The 24,795-nt window shown below is 40.2% G+C and overlaps 1 protein-coding gene across 1 annotated transcript in view; it reads left to right on the forward strand.

The window, feature by feature from the left end:
- LOC143767566 (uncharacterized) overlaps positions 1–24,795 on the forward strand; it is a gene marked incomplete at its 5' end in the record, with an annotated part of 125,550 nt that overhangs the window by 17,299 nt on the left and 83,456 nt on the right. The window contains 9 exons of the mRNA XM_077255976.1: positions 424–653; positions 3,761–4,061; positions 5,718–5,939; positions 7,680–7,997; positions 9,655–9,966; positions 11,616–11,933; positions 13,584–13,813; positions 15,569–15,869; positions 17,522–17,743. Of these exons, the coding sequence (XP_077112091.1) occupies positions 424–653; positions 3,761–4,061; positions 5,718–5,939; positions 7,680–7,997; positions 9,655–9,966; positions 11,616–11,933; positions 13,584–13,813; positions 15,569–15,869; positions 17,522–17,743 (2,454 nt within the window). The remainder of the gene's footprint in view (positions 1–423; positions 654–3,760; positions 4,062–5,717; positions 5,940–7,679; positions 7,998–9,654; positions 9,967–11,615; positions 11,934–13,583; positions 13,814–15,568; positions 15,870–17,521; positions 17,744–24,795) is intronic.

The following is a 24,795-nucleotide window of genomic DNA, read 5'->3' on the forward strand; positions in this document are numbered from 1 at the left end:
ATTCCTCTGACCTCTCCACACTAAATCCCCTCATTAAAGACCCCCCCGCTCAACATACAGCACCACTATCCTAGCCAAAGTCCTAACAAAAGCATTAGTGGAAACACAATCATTTACTGAACTGTTCACGAGTTTTGCTGACTTTAAGGGAAAATGCACGTAAATCCGAACACAAATTCAAATGAGCTCCTTTCATGCCAAATTTGAGATTGCTGAAAGGTATCCGAATAAATCCACTCATCACTATTTATAAAAATTTGCTTTAACATGTATTTTGGTTTTAAACACTACAAAGGGCTGAATAGGCAGGGTATTTAGTAACAATAATACAAATGCTTTATAGGGGATCTGTCAGGTTCCCTTTAAGATAATTTATAATTCATAGTTTTCAGAAATGACCATTCTCCTTTTTTTTACGTTCAGGTTCAGACTTGTCTATAAGACTGGTAAATGGCAATGGTCAATGTAACGGTCGTGTAGAAATCCTCTATAATGGAGCATGGGGAACTGTGTGTGATGATTATTGGGATATTAATGCTGCACAAGTTGTATGCCGGCAGTTAAATTGTGGCCAAGCTCTTGCATTTAATGGCAGTGCTGCATTTGGCCAAGGACAAGGAGTAATTGTATTGGATGATGTGCAATGCACCGGCAATGAACAACACGTATGGGACTGTCTACACCAACCATTTACAGTGAATAACTGTGGACATAATGAAGATGCTGGAGTCGTCTGCTCAGGTATATTTTCAAAATGATGAAATCTTATACAATCATCTGATATGATATGTTGTTTGCATAGATGTTCAACTAATCCACATTTTCATATTTTCTACTACTAAGGGTAACTCAAACAATCAATAGTTTTTATAAGAAAATCATGAAGGACTAGAGGCACTTTGATTCCTTCCCTATTAAGTCCAAAATGTTAAGAGGTTTTATGTGCTAGTAGGATGCCTTTGTGAGGTCATTGACACATCAATAATAAGATGCTGATGGATTTCTGTTATAGGGTTTTATTCCACATATTAATTATTAATGTAGTGTTTGACTATCCATAACCAATATTTGGCTAATATTAGATTAGGAAATGTGGTCTACTGCCTGCACCAGAAAATTAGCACAAACTATTTAGATTAGGAAATGTGGCCTCCTGCCTCCTGCGTGCAGCACAATAGTAGAGCAGAAGATTTAGTGTGTCTGGAATAAACTGTTGTCAGAAATGATTCAGATTAAAAAATGTAGGCTGGTCTCTGGACCACACTATTAGCTAAAAGGATTTATATTCTGAAATGTGATGACAAGCCTGCAAGACAGTACTAGCGCAAATAATTTAGATAAAGAAATGGGGCCTCCTTTCTGCACCACAAAATCTTAGCCCAAACAAGTTTGATTAGGAAATGTGACATCCTGCTGGCACCACAATATTAGACCAAAAGATCATGATTGGGAAATGTGGCTTTCTGCCTGCACCACAATATTAGCCCAAACTATTTTCATTAGGAAATCTGGCCTCCTGCCTACACCACAATGTTAGTGCAAATGATTTTGAATAGGAAATGTAGCCTCCTTCCTGCACCACAGTATTAATCCAATTGAATGGGATTAGGAAATGTGGCGCCCTGCCTGCACCACACTATTAGCACAATTGTTTCAGATGATGGAAGGTTGATTTTACACAGGATCCAAAATAGCTGAAGAAACTGACAATAAACTGCATTTCTAACTATCTGAAAACTTGCAGCAGCCACTGTAGCATCCTCTCTGTACTGTTACACTGACAAAATCATGCCACCAAAACAACATATCCCCTTTTTATATGGAGAGGGTCATGTGATTTTGGCAACCAATTACAGAAGCCCTTGTGTCTGGCATTGTGGATGGTATTTGTGCTGTGATTGTCTGCCAGAATCTACACACATTAAATTAACAAAAAAAGAAAAAATTAAAAAACAAAAACAGTCTGCCATTCCTCTGACCTCTCCACACTAAATCCCCTCATTAAAGACCCCCCCGCTCAACATACAGCACCACTATCCTAGCCAAAGTCCTAACAAAAGCATTAGTGGAAACACAATCATTTACTGAACTGTTCACGAGTTTTGCTGACTTTAAGGGAAAATGCACGTAAATCCGAACACAAATTCAAATGAGCTCCTTTCATGCCAAATTTGAGATTGCTGAAAGGTATCCGAATAAATCCACTCATCACTAGTGTTGAGCATTCCGATGCTGCAAGTATCGGGTATCGGCCGATACTTGCTGTATCGGAATTTCCGATACCGAGATCCGATATTTTTGTAATATCGGATATCGGTATCGAAACAACATTAATGTAAAAAGGTGTAAAAGAAAGAATTAAAATAAAAAAAATCGCTATACTCACCTCTCCGACGCAGCCGGGACCTCAGCGATTGTAAGCGGCAGCGTTGTTTGTTTAAAATTCGCGCTTTTACTTGCTTACGTGAATTCCCGGCTTCTGATTGGTCAGGGCGGCCATGTTGCCGGGACGCGGACCAATCACAGCAAGCCGTGACGAAATTACGTCACGGCTTGCTGTGATTGGTCCGCGTCCCAGGAACATGGCCGCCATTAACCAATCACAAGCCGTGACGTCACGGGAGGCTGGACACGCGCTTATTTTGAAAAGCGCGCGTGTCCAGCCTCCCGTGACGTCACGGCTTCTGATTGGTCACGGCGCCATATTGCCGGGATGCGGACCAATCACAGCAAGCCGTGACGAAATTACGTCACGGCTTGCTGTGATTGGTCCGCGTCCCAGGAACATGGCCGCCATTAACCAATCACAAGCCGTGACGTCACGGGAGGCTGGACACGCGCTTATTTTGAAAAGCGCGCGTGTCCAGCCTCCCGTGACGTCACGGCTTGTGATTGGTCACGGCGCCATATTGCCGGGATGCGGACCAATCACAGCAAGCCGTGACGAAATTACGTCACGGCTTGCTGTGATTGGTCCGCGTCCCAGGAACATGGCCGCCATTAACCAATCACAAGCCGTGACGTCACGGGAGGCTGGACACGCGCTTATTTTGAAAAGCGCGCGTGTCCAGCCTCCCGTGACGTCACGGCTTGTGATTGGTCACGGCGCCATATTGCCGGGACGCGGACCAATCACAGCAAGCCGTGACGTAATTTCGTCACGGCTTGCTGTGATTGGTCCGAGTCCCGGCAACATGGCCGCCCTGACCAATCAGAAGCCGGGAATTCACGTAAGCAAGTAAAAGCGCGAATTTTAAAGAAACAACGCTGCCGCTTACAATCGCCGAGGTCCCGGCTGCGTCGGACAGGTGAGTATAGCGATATTTTTTATTTTAATTCTTTATTTTACACATTTATATGGTTCCCAGGGCCTGAAGGAGAGTTTCCTCTCCTTCAGACCCTGGGAACCATCAGGAATACCGTCCGATACATGAGTCCCATTGACTTGTATTGGTATCGGGTATCGGTATCGGATTGGATCCGATATTTTGCCGGTATCGGCCGATACTTTCCGATACCGATACTTTCAAGTATCGGACGGTATCGCTCAACACTACTCATCACTATTTATAAAAATTTGCTTTAACATGTATTTTGGTTTTAAACACTACAAAGGGCTGAATAGGCAGGGTATTTAGTAACAATAATACAAATGCTTTATAGGGGATCTGTCAGGTTCCCTTTAAGATAATTTATAATTCATAGTTTTCAGAAATGACCATTCTCCTTTTTTTTACGTTCAGGTTCAGACTTGTCTATAAGACTGGTAAATGGCAATGGTCAATGTAACGGTCGTGTAGAAATCCTCTATAATGGAGCATGGGGAACTGTGTGTGATGATTATTGGGATATTAATGCTGCACAAGTTGTATGCCGGCAGTTAAATTGTGGCCAAGCTCTTGCATTTAATGGCAGTGCTGCATTTGGCCAAGGACAAGGAGTAATTGTATTGGATGATGTGCAATGCACCGGCAATGAACAACACGTATGGGACTGTCTACACCAACCATTTACAGTGAATAACTGTGGACATAATGAAGATGCTGGAGTCGTCTGCTCAGGTATATTTTCAAAATGATGAAATCTTATACAATCATCTGATATGATATGTTGTTTGCATAGATGTTCAACTAATCCACATTTTCATATTTTCTACTACTAAGGGTAACTCAAACAATCAATAGTTTTTATAAGAAAATCATGAAGGACTAGAGGCACTTTGATTCCTTCCCTATTAAGTCCAAAATGTTAAGAGGTTTTATGTGCTAGTAGGATGCCTTTGTGAGGTCATTGACACATCAATAATAAGATGCTGATGGATTTCTGTTATAGGGTTTTATTCCACATATTAATTATTAATGTAGTGTTTGACTATCCATAACCAATATTTGGCTAATATTAGATTAGGAAATGTGGTCTACTGCCTGCACCAGAAAATTAGCACAAACTATTTAGATTAGGAAATGTGGCCTCCTGCCTCCTGCGTGCAGCACAATAGTAGAGCAGAAGATTTAGTGTGTCTGGAATAAACTGTTGTCAGAAATGATTCAGATTAAAAAATGTAGGCTGGTCTCTGGACCACACTATTAGCTAAAAGGATTTATATTCTGAAATGTGATGACAAGCCTGCAAGACAGTACTAGCGCAAATAATTTAGATAAAGAAATGGGGCCTCCTTTCTGCACCACAAAATCTTAGCCCAAACAAGTTTGATTAGGAAATGTGACATCCTGCTGGCACCACAATATTAGACCAAAAGATCATGATTGGGAAATGTGGCTTTCTGCCTGCACCACAATATTAGCCCAAACTATTTTCATTAGGAAATCTGGCCTCCTGCCTACACCACAATGTTAGTGCAAATGATTTTGAATAGGAAATGTAGCCTCCTTCCTGCACCACAGTATTAATCCAATTGAATGGGATTAGGAAATGTGGCGCCCTGCCTGCACCACACTATTAGCACAATTGTTTCAGATGATGGAAGGTTGATTTTACACAGGATCCAAAATAGCTGAAGAAACTGACAATAAACTGCATTTCTAACTATCTGAAAACTTGCAGCAGCCACTGTAGCATCCTCTCTGTACTGTTACACTGACAAAATCATGCCACCAAAACAACATATCCCCTTTTTATATGGAGAGGGTCATGTGATTTTGGCAACCAATTACAGAAGCCCTTGTGTCTGGCATTGTGGATGGTATTTGTGCTGTGATTGTCTGCCAGAATCTACACACATTAAGTTAACAAAAAAAGAAAAAATTAAAAAACAAAAACAGTCTGCCATTCCTCTGACCTCTCCACACTAAATCCCCTCATTAAAGACCCCCCCGCTCAACATACAGCACCACTATCCTAGCCAAAGTCCTAACAAAAGCATTAGTGGAAACACAATCATTTACTGAACTGTTCACGAGTTTTGCTGACTTTAAGGGAAAATGCACGTAAATCCGAACACAAATTCAAATGAGCTCCTTTCATGCCAAATTTGAGATTGCTGAAAGGTATCCGAATAAATCCACTCATCACTATTTATAAAAATTTGCTTTAACATGTATTTTGGTTTTAAACACTACAAAGGGCTGAATAGGCAGGGTATTTAGTAACAATAATACAAATGCTTTATAGGGGATCTGTCAGGTTCCCTTTAAGATAATTTATAATTCATCGTTTTCAGAAATGACCATTCTCCTTTTTTTTAGGTTCAGGTTCAGACTTGTCTATAAGACTGGTAAATGGCAATGGTCAATGTAACGGTCGTGTAGAAATCCTCTATAATGGAGCATGGGGAACTGTGTGTGATGATTATTGGGATATTAATGCTGCACAAGTTGTATGCCGGCAGTTAAATTGTGGCCAAGCTCTTGCATTTAATGGCAGTGCTGCATTTGGCCAAGGACAAGGAGTAATTGTATTGGATGATGTGCAATGCACCGGCAATGAACAACACGTATGGGACTGTCTACACCAACCATTTACAGTGAATAACTGTGGACATAATGAAGATGCTGGAGTCGTCTGCTCAGGTATATTTTCAAAATGATGGAATCTTATACAATCATCTGATATGATATGTTGTTTGCATAGATGTTCAAGTAATCCACATTTTCATATTTTCTACTACTAAGGGTAACTCAAACAATCAATAGTTTTTATAAGAAAATCTTGAAGGACTAGAGGCACTTTGATTCCTACCCTATTAAGTCCAAAATGTTAAGAGGTTTTATGTGCTAGTAGGATGCCTTTGTGAGGTCATTGACACATCAATAATAAGATGCTGATGGATTTCTGTTATAGGGTTTTATTCCACATATTAATTATTAATGTAGTGTTTGACTATCCATGACCAATATTTGGCTAATATTAGATTAGGAAATGTGGTCTACTGCCTGCACCAGAAAATTAGCACAAACTATTTAGATTAGGAAATGTGGCCTCCTGCCTCCTGCGTGCAGCACAATAGTAGAGCAGAAGATTTAGTGTGTCTGGAATAAACTGTTGTCAGAAATGATTCAGATTAAAAAATGTAGGCTGGTCTCTGGACCACACTATTAGCTAAAAGGATTTATATTCTGAAATGTGATGACAAGCCTGCAAGACAGTACTAGCGCAAATAATTTAGATAAAGAAATGGGGCCTCCTTTCTGCACCACAAAATCTTAGCCCAAACAAGTTTGATTAGGAAATGTGACATCCTGCTGGCACCACAATATTAGACCAAAAGATCATGATTGGGAAATGTGGCTTTCTGCCTGCACCACAATATTAGCCCAAACTATTTTCATTAGGAAATCTGGCCTCCTGCCTACACCACAATGTTAGTGCAAATGATTTTGAATAGGAAATGTAGCCTCCTTCCTGCACCACAGTATTAATCCAATTGAATGGGATTAGGAAATGTGGCGCCCTGCCTGCACCACACTATTAGCACAATTGTTTCAGATGATGGAAGGTTGATTTTACACAGGATCCAAAATAGCTGAAGAAACTGACAATAAACTGCATTTCTAACTATCTGAAAACTTGCAGCAGCCACTGTAGCATCCTCTCTGTACTGTTACACTGACAAAATCATGCCACCAAAACAACATATCCCCTTTTTATATGGAGAGGGTCATGTGATTTTGGCAACCAATTACAGAAGCCCTTGTGTCTGGCATTGTGGATGGTATTTGTGCTGTGATTGTCTGCCAGAATCTACACACATTAAGTTAACAAAAAAAGAAAAAATTAAAAAACAAAAACAGTCTGCCATTCCTCTGACCTCTCCACACTAAATCCCCTCATTAAAGACCCCCCCGCTCAACATACAGCACCACTATCCTAGCCAAAGTCCTAACAAAAGCATTAGTGGAAACACAATCATTTACTGAACTGTTCACGAGTTTTGCTGACTTTAAGGGAAAATGCACGTAAATCCGAACACAAATTCAAATGAGCTCCTTTCATGCCAAATTTGAGATTGCTGAAAGGTATCCGAATAAATCCACTCATCACTATTTATAAAAATTTGCTTTAACATGTATTTTGGTTTTAAACACTACAAAGGGCTGAATAGGCAGGGTATTTAGTAACAATAATACAAATGCTTTATAGGGGATCTGTCAGGTTCCCTTTAAGATAATTTATAATTCATAGTTTTCAGAAATGACCATTCTCCTTTTTTTTACGTTCAGGTTCAGACTTGTCTATAAGACTGGTAAATGGCAATGGTCAATGTAACGGTCGTGTAGAAATCCTCTATAATGGAGCATGGGGAACTGTGTGTGATGATTATTGGGATATTAATGCTGCACAAGTTGTATGCCGGCAGTTAAATTGTGGCCAAGCTCTTGCATTTAATGGCAGTGCTGCATTTGGCCAAGGACAAGGAGTAATTGTATTGGATGATGTGCAATGCACCGGCAATGAACAACACGTATGGGACTGTCTACACCAACCATTTACAGTGAATAACTGTGGACATAATGAAGATGCTGGAGTCGTCTGCTCAGGTATATTTTCAAAATGATGAAATCTTATACAATCATCTGATATGATATGTTGTTTGCATAGATGTTCAACTAATCCACATTTTCATATTTTCTACTACTAAGGGTAACTCAAACAATCAATAGTTTTTATAAGAAAATCATGAAGGACTAGAGGCACTTTGATTCCTTCCCTATTAAGTCCAAAATGTTAAGAGGTTTTATGTGCTAGTAGGATGCCTTTGTGAGGTCATTGACACATCAATAATAAGATGCTGATGGATTTCTGTTATAGGGTTTTATTCCACATATTAATTATTAATGTAGTGTTTGACTATCCATAACCAATATTTGGCTAATATTAGATTAGGAAATGTGGTCTACTGCCTGCACCAGAAAATTAGCACAAACTATTTAGATTAGGAAATGTGGCCTCCTGCCTCCTGCGTGCAGCACAATAGTAGAGCAGAAGATTTAGTGTGTCTGGAATAAACTGTTGTCAGAAATGATTCAGATTAAAAAATGTAGGCTGGTCTCTGGACCACACTATTAGCTAAAAGGATTTATATTCTGAAATGTGATGACAAGCCTGCAAGACAGTACTAGCGCAAATAATTTAGATAAAAGAAATGGGGCCTCCTTTCTGCACCACAAAATCTTAGCCCAAACAAGTTTGATTAGGAAATGTGACATCCTGCTGGCACCACAATATTAGACCAAAAGATCATGATTGGGAAATGTGGCTTTCTGCCTGCACCACAATATTAGCCCAAACTATTTTCATTAGGAAATCTGGCCTCCTGCCTACACCACAATGTTAGTGCAAATGATTTTGAATAGGAAATGTAGCCTCCTTCCTGCACCACAGTATTAATCCAATTGAATGGGATTAGGAAATGTGGCGCCCTGCCTGCACCACACTATTAGCACAATTGTTTCAGATGATGGAAGGTTGATTTTACACAGGATCCAAAATAGCTGAAGAAACTGACAATAAACTGCATTTCTAACTATCTGAAAACTTGCAGCAGCCACTGTAGCATCCTCTCTGTACTGTTACACTGACAAAATCATGCCACCAAAACAACATATCCCCTTTTTATATGGAGAGGGTCATGTGATTTTGGCAACCAATTACAGAAGCCCTTGTGTCTGGCATTGTGGATGGTATTTGTGCTGTGATTGTCTGCCAGAATCTACACACATTAAGTTAACAAAAAAAGAAAAAATTAAAAAACAAAAACAGTCTGCCATTCCTCTGACCTCTCCACACTAAATCCCCTCATTAAAGACCCCCCCGCTCAACATACAGCACCACTATCCTAGCCAAAGTCCTAACAAAAGCATTAGTGGAAACACAATCATTTACTGAACTGTTCACGAGTTTTGCTGACTTTAAGGGAAAATGCACGTAAATCCGAACACAAATTCAAATGAGCTCCTTTCATGCCAAATTTGAGATTGCTGAAAGGTATCCGAATAAATCCACTCATCACTATTTATAAAAATTTGCTTTAACATGTATTTTGGTTTTAAACACTACAAAGGGCTGAATAGGCAGGGTATTTAGTAACAATAATACAAATGCTTTATAGGGGATCTGTCAGGTTCCCTTTAAGATAATTTATAATTCATAGTTTTCAGAAATGACCATTCTCCTTTTTTTTACGTTCAGGTTCAGACTTGTCTATAAGACTGGTAAATGGCAATGGTCAATGTAACGGTCGTGTAGAAATCCTCTATAATGGAGCATGGGGAACTGTGTGTGATGATTATTGGGATATTAATGCTGCACAAGTTGTATGCCGGCAGTTAAATTGTGGCCAAGCTCTTGCATTTAATGGCAGTGCTGCATTTGGCCAAGGACAAGGAGTAATTGTATTGGATGATGTGCAATGCACCGGCAATGAACAACACGTATGGGACTGTCTACACCAACCATTTACAGTGAATAACTGTGGACATAATGAAGATGCTGGAGTCGTCTGCTCAGGTATATTTTCAAAATGATGAAATCTTATACAATCATCTGATATGATATGTTGTTTGCATAGATGTTCAACTAATCCACATTTTCATATTTTCTACTACTAAGGGTAACTCAAACAATCAATAGTTTTTATAAGAAAATCATGAAGGACTAGAGGCACTTTGATTCCTTCCCTATTAAGTCCAAAATGTTAAGAGGTTTTATGTGCTAGTAGGATGCCTTTGTGAGGTCATTGACACATCAATAATAAGATGCTGATGGATTTCTGTTATAGGGTTTTATTCCACATATTAATTATTAATGTAGTGTTTGACTATCCATAACCAATATTTGGCTAATATTAGATTAGGAAATGTGGTCTACTGCCTGCACCAGAAAATTAGCACAAACTATTTAGATTAGGAAATGTGGCCTCCTGCCTCCTGCGTGCAGCACAATAGTAGAGCAGAAGATTTAGTGTGTCTGGAATAAACTGTTGTCAGAAATGATTCAGATTAAAAAATGTAGGCTGGTCTCTGGACCACACTATTAGCTAAAAGGATTTATATTCTGAAATGTGATGACAAGCCTGCAAGACAGTACTAGCGCAAATAATTTAGATAAAGAAATGGGGCCTCCTTTCTGCACCACAAAATCTTAGCCCAAACAAGTTTGATTAGGAAATGTGACATCCTGCTGGCACCACAATATTAGACCAAAAGATCATGATTGGGAAATGTGGCTTTCTGCCTGCACCACAATATTAGCCCAAACTATTTTCATTAGGAAATCTGGCCTCCTGCCTACACCACAATGTTAGTGCAAATGATTTTGAATAGGAAATGTAGCCTCCTTCCTGCACCACAGTATTAATCCAATTGAATGGGATTAGGAAATGTGGCGCCCTGCCTGCACCACACTATTAGCACAATTGTTTCAGATGATGGAAGGTTGATTTTACACAGGATCCAAAATAGCTGAAGAAACTGACAATAAACTGCATTTCTAACTATCTGAAAACTTGCAGCAGCCACTGTAGCATCCTCTCTGTACTGTTACACTGACAAAATCATGCCACCAAAACAACATATCCCCTTTTTATATGGAGAGGGTCATGTGATTTTGGCAACCAATTACAGAAGCCCTTGTGTCTGGCATTGTGGATGGTATTTGTGCTGTGATTGTCTGCCAGAATCTACACACATTAAGTTAACAAAAAAAGAAAAAATTAAAAAACAAAAACAGTCTGCCATTCCTCTGACCTCTCCACACTAAATCCCCTCATTAAAGACCCCCCGCTCAACATACAGCACCACTATCCTAGCCAAAGTCCTAACAAAAGCATTAGTGGAAACACAATCATTTACTGAACTGTTCACGAGTTTTGCTGACTTTAAGGGAAAATGCACGTAAATCCGAACACAAATTCAAATGAGCTCCTTTCATGCCAAATTTGAGATTGCTGAAAGGTATCCGAATAAATCCACTCATCACTATTTATAAAAATTTGCTTTAACATGTATTTTGGTTTTAAACACTACAAAGGGCTGAATAGGCAGGGTATTTAGTAACAATAATACAAATGCTTTATAGGGGATCTGTCAGGTTCCCTTTAAGATAATTTATAATTCATCGTTTTCAGAAATGACCATTCTCCTTTTTTTTAGGTTCAGGTTCAGACTTGTCTATAAGACTGGTAAATGGCAATGGTCAATGTAACGGTCGTGTAGAAATCCTCTATAATGGAGCATGGGGAACTGTGTGTGATGATTATTGGGATATTAATGCTGCACAAGTTGTATGCCGGCAGTTAAATTGTGGCCAAGCTCTTGCATTTAATGGCAGTGCTGCATTTGGCCAAGGACAAGGAGTAATTGTATTGGATGATGTGCAATGCACCGGCAATGAACAACACGTATGGGACTGTCTACACCAACCATTTACAGTGAATAACTGTGGACATAATGAAGATGCTGGAGTCGTCTGCTCAGGTATATTTTCAAAATGATGAAATCTTATACAATCATCTGATATGATATGTTGTTTGCATAGATGTTCAAGTAATCCACATTTTCATATTTTCTACTACTAAGGGTAACTCAAACAATCAATAGTTTTTATAAGAAAATCTTGAAGGACTAGAGGCACTTTGATTCCTACCCTATTAAGTCCAAAATGTTAAGAGGTTTTATGTGCTAGTAGGATGCCTTTGTGAGGTCATTGACACATCAATAATAAGATGCTGATGGATTTCTGTTATAGGGTTTTATTCCACATATTAATTATTAATGTAGTGTTTGACTATCCATAACCAATATTTGGCTAATATTAGATTAGGAAATGTGGTCTACTGCCTGCACCAGAAAATTAGCACAAACTATTTAGATTAGGAAATGTGGCCTCCTGCCTCCTGCGTGCAGCACAATAGTAGAGCAGAAGATTTAGTGTGTCTGGAATAAACTGTTGTCAGAAATGATTCAGATTAAAAAATGTAGGCTGGTCTCTGGACCACACTATTAGCTAAAAGGATTTAGATTCTGAAATGTGATGACAAGCCTGCAAGACAGTACTAGCGCAAATAATTTAGATAAAGAAATGGGGCCTCCTTTCTGCACCACAAAATCTTAGCCCAAACAAGTTTGATTAGGAAATGTGACATCCTGCTGGCACCACAATATTAGACCAAAAGATCATGATTGGGAAATGTGGCTTTCTGCCTGCACCACAATATTAGCCCAAACTATTTTCATTAGGAAATCTGGCCTCCTGCCTACACCACAATGTTAGTGCAAATGATTTTGAATAGGAAATGTAGCCTCCTTCCTGCACCACTGTATTAATCCAATTGAATGTGATTAGGAAATGTGGCGCCCTGCCTGCACCACACTATTAGCACAATTGTTTCAGATGATGGAAGGTTGATTTTACACAGGATCCAAAATAGCTGAAGAAACTGACAATAAACTGCATTTCTAACTATCTGAAAACTTGCAGCAGCCACTGTAGCATCCTCTCTGTACTGTTACACTGACAAAATCATGCCACCAAAACAACATATCCCCTTTTTATATGGAGAGGGTCATGTGATTTTGGCAACCAATTACAGAAGCCCTTGTGTCTGGCATTGTGGATGGTATTTGTGCTGTGATTGTCTGCCAGAATCTACACACATTAAGTTAACAAAAAAAGAAAAAATTAAAAAACAAAAACAGTCTGCCATTCCTCTGACCTCTCCACACTAAATCCCCTCATTAAAGACCCCCCCGCTCAACATACAGCACCACTATCCTAGCCAAAGTCCTAACAAAAGCATTAGTGGAAACACAATCATTTACTGAACTGTTCACGAGTTTTGCTGACTTTAAGGGAAAATGCACGTAAATCCGAACACAAATTCAAATGAGCTCCTTTCATGCCAAATTTGAGATTGCTGAAAGGTATCCGAATAAATCCACTCATCACTATTTATAAAAATTTGCTTTAACATGTATTTTGGTTTTAAACACTACAAAGGGCTGAATAGGCAGGGTATTTAGTAACAATAATACAAATGCTTTATAGGGGATCTGTCAGGTTCCCTTTAAGATAATTTATAATTCATAGTTTTCAGAAATGACCATTCTCCTTTTTTTTAGGTTCAGGTTCAGACTTGTCTATAAGACTGGTAAATGGCAATGGTCAATGTAACGGTCGTGTAGAAATCCTCTATAATGGAGCATGGGGAACTGTGTGTGATGATTATTGGGATATTAATGCTGCACAAGTTGTATGCCGGCAGTTAAATTGTGGCCAAGCTCTTGCATTTAATGGCAGTGCTGCATTTGGCCAAGGACAAGGAGTAATTGTATTGGATGATGTGCAATGCACCGGCAATGAACAACACGTATGGGACTGTCTACACCAACCATTTACAGTGAATAACTGTGGACATAATGAAGATGCTGGAGTCGTCTGCTCAGGTATATTTTCAAAATGATGAAATCTTATACAATCATCTGATATGATATGTTGTTTGCATAGATGTTCAAGTAATCCACATTTTCATATTTTCTACTACTAAGGGTAACTCAAACAATCAATAGTTTTTATAAGAAAATCATGAAGGACTAGAGGCACTTTGATTCCTTCCCTATTAAGTCCAAAATGTTAAGAGGTTTTATGTGCTAGTAGGATGCCTTTGTGAGGTCATTGACACATCAATAATAAGATGCTGATGGATTTCTGTTATAGGGTTTTATTCCACATATTAATTATTAATGTAGTGTTTGACTATCCATAACCAATATTTGGCTAATATTAGATTAGGAAATGTGGTCTACTGCCTGCACCAGAAAATTAGCACAAACTATTTAGATTAGGAAATGTGGCCTCCTGCCTCCTGCGTGCAGCACAATAGTAGAGCAGAAGATTTAGTGTGTCTGGAATAAACTGTTGTCAGAAATGATTCAGATTAAAAAATGTAGGCTGGTCTCTGGACCACACTATTAGCTAAAAGGATTTATATTCTGAAATGTGATGACAAGCCTGCAAGACAGTACTAGCGCAAATAATTTAGATAAAGAAATGGGGCCTCCTTTCTGCACCACAAAATCTTAGCCCAAACAAGTTTGATTAGGAAATGTGACATCCTGCTGGCACCACAATATTAGACCAAAAGATCATGATTGGGAAATGTGGCTTTCTGCCTGCACCACAATATTAGCCCAAACTATTTTCATTAGGAAATCTGGCCTCCTGCCTACACCACAATGTTAATGCAAATGATTTTGAATAGGAAATGTAGCCTCCTTCCTGCACCACAGTATTAATCCAATTGAATGGGATTAGGAAATGTGGCGCCCTGCCTGCACCACACTATTAGCACAATTGTTTCAGATGATGGAAGGTTGATTTTACACAGGATCCAAAATAGCTGAAGAAACTGACAATAAACTGCATTTCTAACTATCTGAAAACTTGCAGCAGCCACTGTAGCATCCTCTCTGTACTGTTACACTGACAAAATCATGCCACCAAAACAACATATCCCCTTTTTATATGGAGAGGGTCATGTGATTTTGGCAACCAATTACAGAAGCCCTTGTGTCTGGCATTGTGGATGGTATTTGTGCTGTGATTGTCTGCCAGAATCTACACACATTAAGTTAACAAAAAAAGAAAAAATTAAAAAACAAAAACAGTCTGCCATTCCTCTGACCTCTCCACATTAAATCCCCTCATTAAAGACCCCCCCACTCAACATACAGCACCACTATCCTAGCCAAAGTCCTAACAAAAGCATTAGTGGAAACACAATCTTTTACTGAACTGTTCACGAGTTTTGCTGACTTTAAGGGAAAATGCACGTAAATCCGAACACAAATTCAAATGAGCTCCTTTCATGCCAAATTTGAGATTGCTGAAAGGTATCCGAATAAATCCACTCATCACTATTTATAAAAATTTGCTTTAACCTGTATTTTGGTTTTAAACACTACAAAGGGCTGAATAGGCAGGGTATTTAGTAACAATAATACAAATGCTTTATAGGGGATCTGTCAGGTTCCCTTTAAGATAATTTATAATTCATCGTTTTCAGAAATGACCATTTTCCTTTTTTTTAGGTTCAGGTTCAGACTTGTCTATAAGACTGGTAAATGGCAATGGTCAATGTAACGGTCGTGTAGAAATCCTCTATAATGGAGCATGGGGAACTGTATGTGATGATTATTGGGATATTAATGCTGCACAAGTTGTATGCCGGCAGTTAAATTGTGGCCAAGCTCTTGCATTTAATGGCAGTGCTGCATTTGGCCAAGGACAAGGAGTAATTGTATTGGATGATGTGCAATGCACCGGCAATGAACAACACGTATGGGACTGTCTACACCAACCATTTACAGTGAATAACTGTGGACATAATGAAGATGCTGGAGTCGTCTGCTCAGGTATATTTTCAAAATGATGAAATCTTATACAATCATCTGATATGATATGTTGTTTGCATAGATGTTCAAGTAATCCACATTTTCATATTTTCTACTACTAAGGGTAACTCAAACAATCAATAGTTTTTATAAGAAAATCTTGAAGGACTAGAGGCACTTTGGTTCCTTCCCTATTAAGTCCAAAATGTTAAGAGGTTTTATGTGCTAGTAGGATGCCTTTGTGAGGTCATTGACACATCAATAATAAGCTGCTGATGGATTTCTGTTATAGGGTTTTATTCCACATATTAATTATTAATGTAGTATTTGACTATCCATAACCAATATTTGGCTAATATTAGATTAGGAAATGTGGTCTACTGCCTGCACCAGAAAATTAGCACAAACTATTTAGATTAGGAAATGTGGCCTCCTGCCTCCTGCGTGCAGCACAATAGTAGAGCAGAAGATTTAGTGTGTCTGGAATAAACTGTTGTCAGAAATGATTCAGATTAAAAAATGTAGGCTGGTCTCTGGACCACACTATTAGCTAAAAGGATTTAGATTCTGAAATGTGATGACAAGCCTGCAAGACAGTACTAGCACAAATAATTTAGATAAAGAAATGGGGCCTCCTTTCTGCACCACAAAATCTTAGCCCAAACAAGTTTGATTAGGAAATGTGACATCCTGCTGGCACCACAATATAAGACCAAAAGATCATGATTGGGAAATGTGGCTTTCTGCCTGCACCACAATATTAGCCCAAACTATTTTCATTAGGAAATCTGGCCTCCTGCCTACACCACAATGTTAGTGCAAATGATTTTGAATAGGAAATGTAGCCTCCTTCCTGCACCACAGTATTAATCCAATTGAATGTGATTAGGAAATGTGGCGCCCTGCCTGCACCACACTATTAGCACAATTGTTTCAGATGATGGAAGGTTGATTTTACACAGGATCCAAAATAGCTGAAGAAACTGACAATAAACTGCATTTCTAACTATCTGAAAACTTGCAGCAGCCACTGTAGCATCCTCTCTGTACTGTTACACTGACAAAATCATGCCACCAAAACATATCCCCTTTTTATATGGAGAGGGTCATGGGATTTTGGCAACCAATTACAGAAACCCTTGTGTCTGGCATTGTGGAAGGTATAGGTGCTGTGATTGTCTGCCAGAATCTACACACATTAAGTTAAGAAAAAGAGAAAAAATAAAAAACAAAAACAGTCTGCCATTCCTCTGACCTCTCCACACTAAATCCCCTCATTAAAGACCCCCCCGCTCAACATACAGCACCACTATCCTAGCCAAAGTCCTAACAAAAGCATTAGTGGAAACACAATCATTTACTGAACTGTTCACGAGTTTTGCTGACTTTAAGGGAAAATGCACGTAAATCCGAACACAAATTCAAATGAGCTCCTTTCATGCCAAATTTGAGATTGCTGAAAGGTATCCGAATAAATCCACTCATCACTATTTATAAAAATTTGCTTTAACATGTATTTTGGTTTTAAACACTACAAAGGGCTGAATAGGCAGGGTATTTAGTAACAATAATACAAATGCTTTATAGGGGATCTGTCAGGTTCCCTTTAAGATAATTTATAATTCATAGTTTTCAGAAATGACCATTCTCCTTTTTTTTACGTTCAGGTTCAGACTTGTCTATAAGACTGGTAAATGGCAATGGTCAATGTAACGGTCGTGTAGAAATCCTCTATAATGGAGCATGGGGAACTGTGTGTGATGATTATTGGGATATTAATGCTGCACAAGTTGTATGCCGGCAGTTAAATTGTGGCCAAGCTCTTGCATTTAATGGCAGTGCTGCATTTGGCCAAGGACAAGGAGTAATTGTATTGGATGATGTGCAATGCACCGGCAATGAACAACACGTATGGGACTGTCTACACCAACCATTTACAGTGAATAACTGTGGACATAATGAAGATGCTGGAGTCGTCTGCTCAGGTATATTTTCAAAATGATGAAATCTTATACAATCATCTGATATGATATGTTGTTTGCATAGATGTTCAAGTAATCGACATTTTCATATTTTCTACTACTAAGGGTAACTCAAACAATCAATAGTTTTTATAAGAAAATCTTGAAGGACTAGAGGCACTTTGGTTCCTTCCCTATTAAGTCCAAAATGTTAAGAGGTTTTATGTGCTAGTAGGATGCCTTTGTGAGGTAATTGACACATCATTAATAAGATGCTGATGGGTTTCTGTTATAGGGTTTTATTCCACATATTAATTATTAATGTAGTGTTTGACTATCCATAACCAATATTTGGCTAATATTAGATTAGGAAATGTGGTCTACTGCCTGCACCAGAAAATTAGCAGAATTGTTTCAGATGATGGAAGGTTGATTTTACACAGGATCCAAAATAGCTGAAGAAACTGACAATAAACTGCATTTCTAACTATCTGAAAACTTGCAGCAGCCACTGTAGCATCCTCTCTGTACTGTTACACTGACAAAATCATGCCACTAAAACAACATATCCCCTTTTTATATGGAGAGGGTCATGTGATTTTGGCAAGCAATTACAGAAGCCCTTGTGTCTGGCATTGTGGATGGTATATGTGCTGTGATTGTCTGCCAGAATCTACACACATTAAGTTAACAAAAAGAGAAAAAATTAAAAAACAAAAACAGTCCGCCATTCCTCTGACCTCTCCACACTAAATCCCCTCATTAAAGACCCCCCTGCTCAACATACAGCACCACTATCCTAGCCAAAGTCCTAACAGAAGCATTAGTGGAAACACAATCATTTACTGAACTGTTTACGAGTTTTGCTGACTTTAAGGGAAAATGCACGTAAATCCGAACACAAATTCAAATGAGCTCCTTTCGTGCCCAATTTGAGATTGCTGAAAGGTATCCGAATAAATCCACTCATAACTATTGATAAAGATTTGCTTTAACATGTATTTTGGTTTTAAACACTACAAAGGGCTGAATAGGCAGGGTATTTAGTAACAATAATACAAATGCTTTATAGGGGATCTTGTTGTGAATTGGACTTTTTTGGCTCCCTCTTGTGGTCACTAGTGATATGATTCTGGGATTGTCTTTCCTCAGTTTGGCACCCACCTGGGCCGTTAGTCCAGGGGTGTTGCTATATAAACTTCCTGGTTTCTCAGTCCAGTGCCTGGCATCGTTGTAATCAGATCCTTTCTGTTTGCTCCTGTCTGCTGGTCTTGGATCTTGCAAAATTAAGCTAAGTCCTGCTTCCTTGTTTTTTGGTTTTTGCTTTGCTCTTACTTTTTGTCCAGCTTGTACTAAATGTGATTCCTGATTTTGCTGGAAGCTCTAGGGGGCTGGTGTTCTCCCCCCGGGCCGTTAGACGGTTCGGGGGTTCTTGAATATCCAGCGTGGAAATTTTGATAGGGTTTTTGCTGACCATATAAGTCATCTTACTATATTCTGCTATTAGTCAGTGGGCCTCTCTTTGCTAAATATCTAGTTCATTCTTACGTTTGTCTTTTCTCCTTACCTCACCATTATTATTTGTTGGGGGCTTGTATCCAACTTTTGGGGTCTTTTCTCTGGAGGCAAGAAAGGTCTATCTTTTCCCTTCTAGGGTTAGTTAGTTCTCCGGCTGGCGCGAGATGTCTAGAACCAACGTAGGCACGTTCCCCGGCTGCTGCTATTTGTGGTGCTAGGATTAGATATATGGTCAGCCCAGTTACCACTGCCCTATGAGCTGTTTTTTTGTGTTTGCAGACTTGGTATGTACTTTTGAGACCCTCTGCCATTGGGGTCATAACAGTATGCCAGGACAAGGTTGAATGTTTAATGCATTGCAGAAGTGGGATTACAAGAAAGGAAAGTCTGAGTTTTTTTTTTTTTTCTCCTTTCTACCTTTGAGTGGCTTGTGCTTGCTGCAGACATGGATGTCCAGACTTTGATTGCAGGTGTGGATCGGCTTGCTGCTCGTGTGCAGGGCATACAGGATTTTGTTACCAGTAGTCCAATGTCTGAACCTAAAATACCTATTCCTGAACTGTTCTCTGGAGACTGATTTAAGTTTAGGAATTTCAGGAATAATTGTAAATTGTTTCTATCTCTGAGACCCCGTTCATCTGGAGACTCAGCTCAGCAAGTTAAAATTGTTATCTCTTTCTTGCGGGGCGACCCTCAGGATTGGGCCTTCTCGCTAGCGCCAGGAGATCCGGCATTGGCAAATATTGATGCGTTTTTTCTGGCGCTCGGATTGCTTTACGAGGAACCCAATCTTGAAATTCAGGCAGAAAAAGCCTTGCTGGCTATTTCTCAGGGTCAGGATGAAGCTGAAGTGTATTGCCAAAAATTTCGGAAATGGTCCGTGCTTACTCAGTGGAATGAGTGTGCTCTGGCCGCAAATTTCAGAAATGGCCTTTCTGAAGCCATTAAGAATGTGATGGTGGGTTTCTCCATTCCTACAGGTCTGAATGATTCCATGGCGCTGGCTATTCAAATTGACCGGCGTTTGCGGGAGCGCAAAGCCGCGAATCCTCTGGTGGTGTTGTCTGAACAAACACCTGATTTAATGCAATGTGGTAGAATTCAGACTAGAAATGAACGGAAAAATCATAGACGTCAGAATGGGTTGTGTTTTTACTGTGGTGATTCTACACATATCAGCATTATATCAGCATGCTCTAAACGCCTAACTAGGGTTGTTAGTCCTTTCGCCATTGGTAATTTGCAACCTAAATTTATTTTGTCTGTGACTTTAATTTGCTCATTGTCCTCCTACCCTGTTATGGCGTTTGTGGATTCAGGTGCTGCCCTGAGTCTTATGGATCTGTCATTTGCCAAGCGCTGTGGTTTTGTTTTTGAGCCGTTGGTAAATCCTATCCCTCTTAGAGGTATTGATGCTACGCCATTGGCGGAAAATAAACCGCAGTTTTGGACACAGGTAACCATGTGCATGACTCCTGAACATCGGGAGGTGATTCGTTTTCTTGTTCTGCATAAAATGCATGATTTGGTCGTTTTGGGTCTGCCATGGTTACAGACCCATAATCCAGTCTTGGATTGGAAGGCAATGTCTGTGTCAAGTTGGGGCTGTCAGGGAATTCATGGTGATTCCCCGCTGGTGTCTATTGCTTCCTCTACTCCTTCGGAAGTTCCTGAGTATTTGTCTGATTACCAGGATGTATTCAGCGAGTCCAGGTCCAGTGCTCTTCCTCCTCATAGGGACTGTGACTGCGCTATAGATTTGATTCCAGGTAGTAAATTTCCTAAGGGAAGATTATTTAATCTGTCTGTACCTGAGCATACCGCAATGCGTTCCTATATCAAGGAATCTCTGGAGAAGGGGCATATCCGTCCATCCTCTTCCCCTCTTGGTGCGGGATTCTTTTTTGTGGCCAAGAAGGACGGATCTTTGAGACCTTGTATTGACTATCGGCTTCTGAATAAAATCACTGTTAAATTTCAGTATCCTTTGCCTCTGTTGTCGGACTTGTTTGCCCGGATTAAAGGTGCCAAGTGGTTCACCAAGATAGATCTTCGTGGTGCGTACAACCTTGCAAGCGAAACCACATTTTGAAAAAACAGAGGGACCAACTCAGATGAGGAAGGCAACTTAGGCAATGGCACCAAATGAACCATTTTAGAAAAACGGTCACACACCACCCAGATGACAGACATCTTCTGAGAAACAGGGAGGTCCGAGATAAAGTCCATAGAGATGTGCGTCCAAGGCCTCTTCGGAATAGGCAAGGGCAACAACAACCCACTAGCCCTAGAACAACAAGGCTTGGCCCGAGCACACACATCGCAAGACTGCACAAAATCACGCACATCTCGAGACAGGGAAGGCCACCAGAAGGATCTAGCCACCAAATCTCTGGTGCCAAAAATTCCCGGATGACCTGCCAGAGTAGAAGAATGAACTTCCGAGATGACTCTAGTGGTCCACTCGTCAGGAACAAACAGTCTACCAGACGGACAACGATCAGGTCTATCCGCCTGAAATTCTTGCAAAGCACGTCGCAAATCTGGAGAGACAGCAGACAAAACCACTCCATCCTTAAGGACACCAGCAGGTTCAGAATTCCCAGGAGAGTCAGGCTCAAAACTCCTAGAAAGAGCATCTGCCTTCACATTCCTAGAACCCGGTAAGTACGAGACCACAAAATTAAACCGGGAAAAGAACAACGACCAACGTGCCTGTCTAGGATTCAGGCGCCTGGCAGACTCCAAATAAATTAAATTCTTGTGATCAGTCAAAACTACCACCTGATGTTTGGCACCCTCAAGCCAATGATGCCACTCCTCAAATGCCTACTTCATGGCCAAAAGCTCCCGATTACCAACATCATAGTTTCGCTCGGCGGCCGAAAATTTTCGCGAAAAGAACGCACAAGGTCTCATCACTGAGCAGTCGGAACTTTTCTGCGACAAAACCGCCCCCGCTCCGATCTCGGAAGCATCGACATCAACCTGAAAGGGAAGAGAAACATCAGGCTGGCGCAACACAGGGGCAGACAAAAAGCGGCGCTTAAGCTCCCGAAAGGCCTCCACGGCAGCAGGGGACCAATTGGCAACATCAGCACCCTTTTTAGTCAAATCCGTCAGAGGTTTAGCAACGCCAGAAAAACCAGCTATAAATCGACGATAAAAATTAGCAAAGCCCAAGAATTTCTGGAGACTCTTCAGAGAAGTAGGCTGCGTCCAGTCGTAAATAGCCCGAACCTTGACAGGGTCCATCTCAATAGAAGAAGGGGAAAAAATGTACCCCAAAAAGGAAATTTTTGGAACCCCAAAAACACACTTTGAACCCTTTACACACAAAGAATTCTCCCACAAAACCTGAAAAACCCTCCTGACCTGCTGAACATGAGACTCCCAGTCATCAGAAAAAATCAAAATATCATCCAAGTACACTATCATAAATTTATCCAAATATTCACGGAAAATATAATGCATTAAGGACTGAAAGACAGAAGGTGCATTAGACAGGCCGAAAGGCATTACCAAATACTCAAAATGGCCCTCAGGCGTATTAAATGCGGTTTTCCACTCATCCCCCTGCTTAATTCGCACCAAATTATACGCCCAACGAAGATCAATCTTAGAGAACCACTTAGCCCCCCTTATGCGAGCAAACAAATCAGTCAGCAAAGGCAACGGATACTGATATTTGATTGTAATTTTATTCAGGAGTCGATAATCAATACAAGGCCTCAGAGAGCCATCCTTTTTAGAGACAAAGAAAAAACCGGCTCCTAAAAGTGATGAAGAAGGACGAATATGTCCCTTTTCCAGGGACTCCTTAATATACTCGCGCATAGCAGCATGTTCAGGTACAGATAGGTTAAACAAACGACCCTTTGGAAATTTACTGCCAGGAATCAGATCTATGGCGCAATCACAATCCCTGTGAGGAGGGAGTGAACCAATTTTAGGCTCTTCAAAAATATCACGATAATCAGACAAAAATGCCGGAATCTCAGATGGAATAGATGACGAAATGGACACCAAAGGAGTGTCCCCATGAGCCCCCCGACATCCCCAGCTTAACACAGACATAGCTTTCCAGTCAAGGACTGGGTTATGAGACTGTAACCATGGTAATCCAAGCACCAAAACATCATGTAAATTGTACAACACAAGGAAGCGAATCACCTCCTGATGGTCTGGAGTCATACGCATAGTCACTTGCGTCCAGAACTGTGGTTTATTACAAGCCAAAGGTGTAGAATCAATACCCTTCAGAGGTATAGGGACTTCCAGAGGCTCTAAATCAAACCCACAGCACCTGGCAAAGGACCAGTCCATAAGACTCAGAGCGGCGCCAGAGTCCACATAGGCATCCACGGTAATAACTGATAATGAACAAATCAAGGTTACAGACAAAATAAATTTGGACTGTAAAGTGCCAATTGAAATAGACTTGTCAACCTTCCTAGTACGTTTAGAGCATGCCGATATAACATGAGCAGAATCACCACAATAGAAGCATAACCCATTTTTACGCCTATAATTCTGCCGCTCGCTTCTGGACATAATTCTGTCACATTGCATTTTCTCTGGCGTCTCTTCAGAAGATACCGCCAAATGGTGCACGGGTTTGCGCTCCCGCAAACGCCGATCAATCTGAATTGCCATTGTCATGGACTCATTCAGACCTGTAGGCGCAGGGAACCCGACCATAACATCTTTAACGGCATCAGAAAGGCCCTCTCTGAAATTTGCCGCTAAGGCGCACTCATTCCACTGAGTAAGCACAGACCATTTACGAAATTTTTGGCAGTATATCTCAGCTTCATCTTGCCCTTGAGATAGGGCTATCAAAGCTTTTTCAGCTTGAATCTCCAAATTAGGTTCCTCATAAAGCAACCCTAAAGCCAGGAAAAACGCATCCACACTGAGCAACGCAGGATCCCCTGGTGCCAATGAAAATGCCCAATTTTGAGGGACACCTCGCAGCAAAGAAATTACAATCTTAACCTGCTGGACAGGATCTCCTGAGGAGTGAGGTCTGAGAGAAAGGAATAATTTACAATTATATTTGAAATTCAGAAACCGAGATCTATCTCCGGAAAACACCTCTGGTGTAGGGATTTTAGGTTCAGAAATAGGAGTATGTATAACAAAATCTTGTAAATTTTGCACCTTCGTAGCAAGATTATTTATACCTGCAGCCAAACTCTGAGGATCCATCTTTAAACAGGTGAGCTCAGAGCCATTCAAGGATTATAAGGAGAGAAAGGCAAAGGCTGTAATTAGAGCTGAAATACAACTGATCCAACTATGGAGCAAGCATAGGGAAAAAGAAAAAAAAAAAATTTACAGACTTCTTTATTCTCTCCTTTCTTCTGCCAATAAGTTTAACACGGGCCGGTCATACTGTCATGGTTCCCAATGGCAAGGGAACATAAGAAACATATAAATAAAGAACGAGCTCTCAGGTGATGGAA

Source organism: Ranitomeya variabilis, chromosome 4 (genome assembly GCF_051348905.1).
Source record: "Ranitomeya variabilis isolate aRanVar5 chromosome 4, aRanVar5.hap1, whole genome shotgun sequence".
NCBI lineage: Eukaryota > Metazoa > Chordata > Amphibia > Anura > Dendrobatidae > Ranitomeya > Ranitomeya variabilis.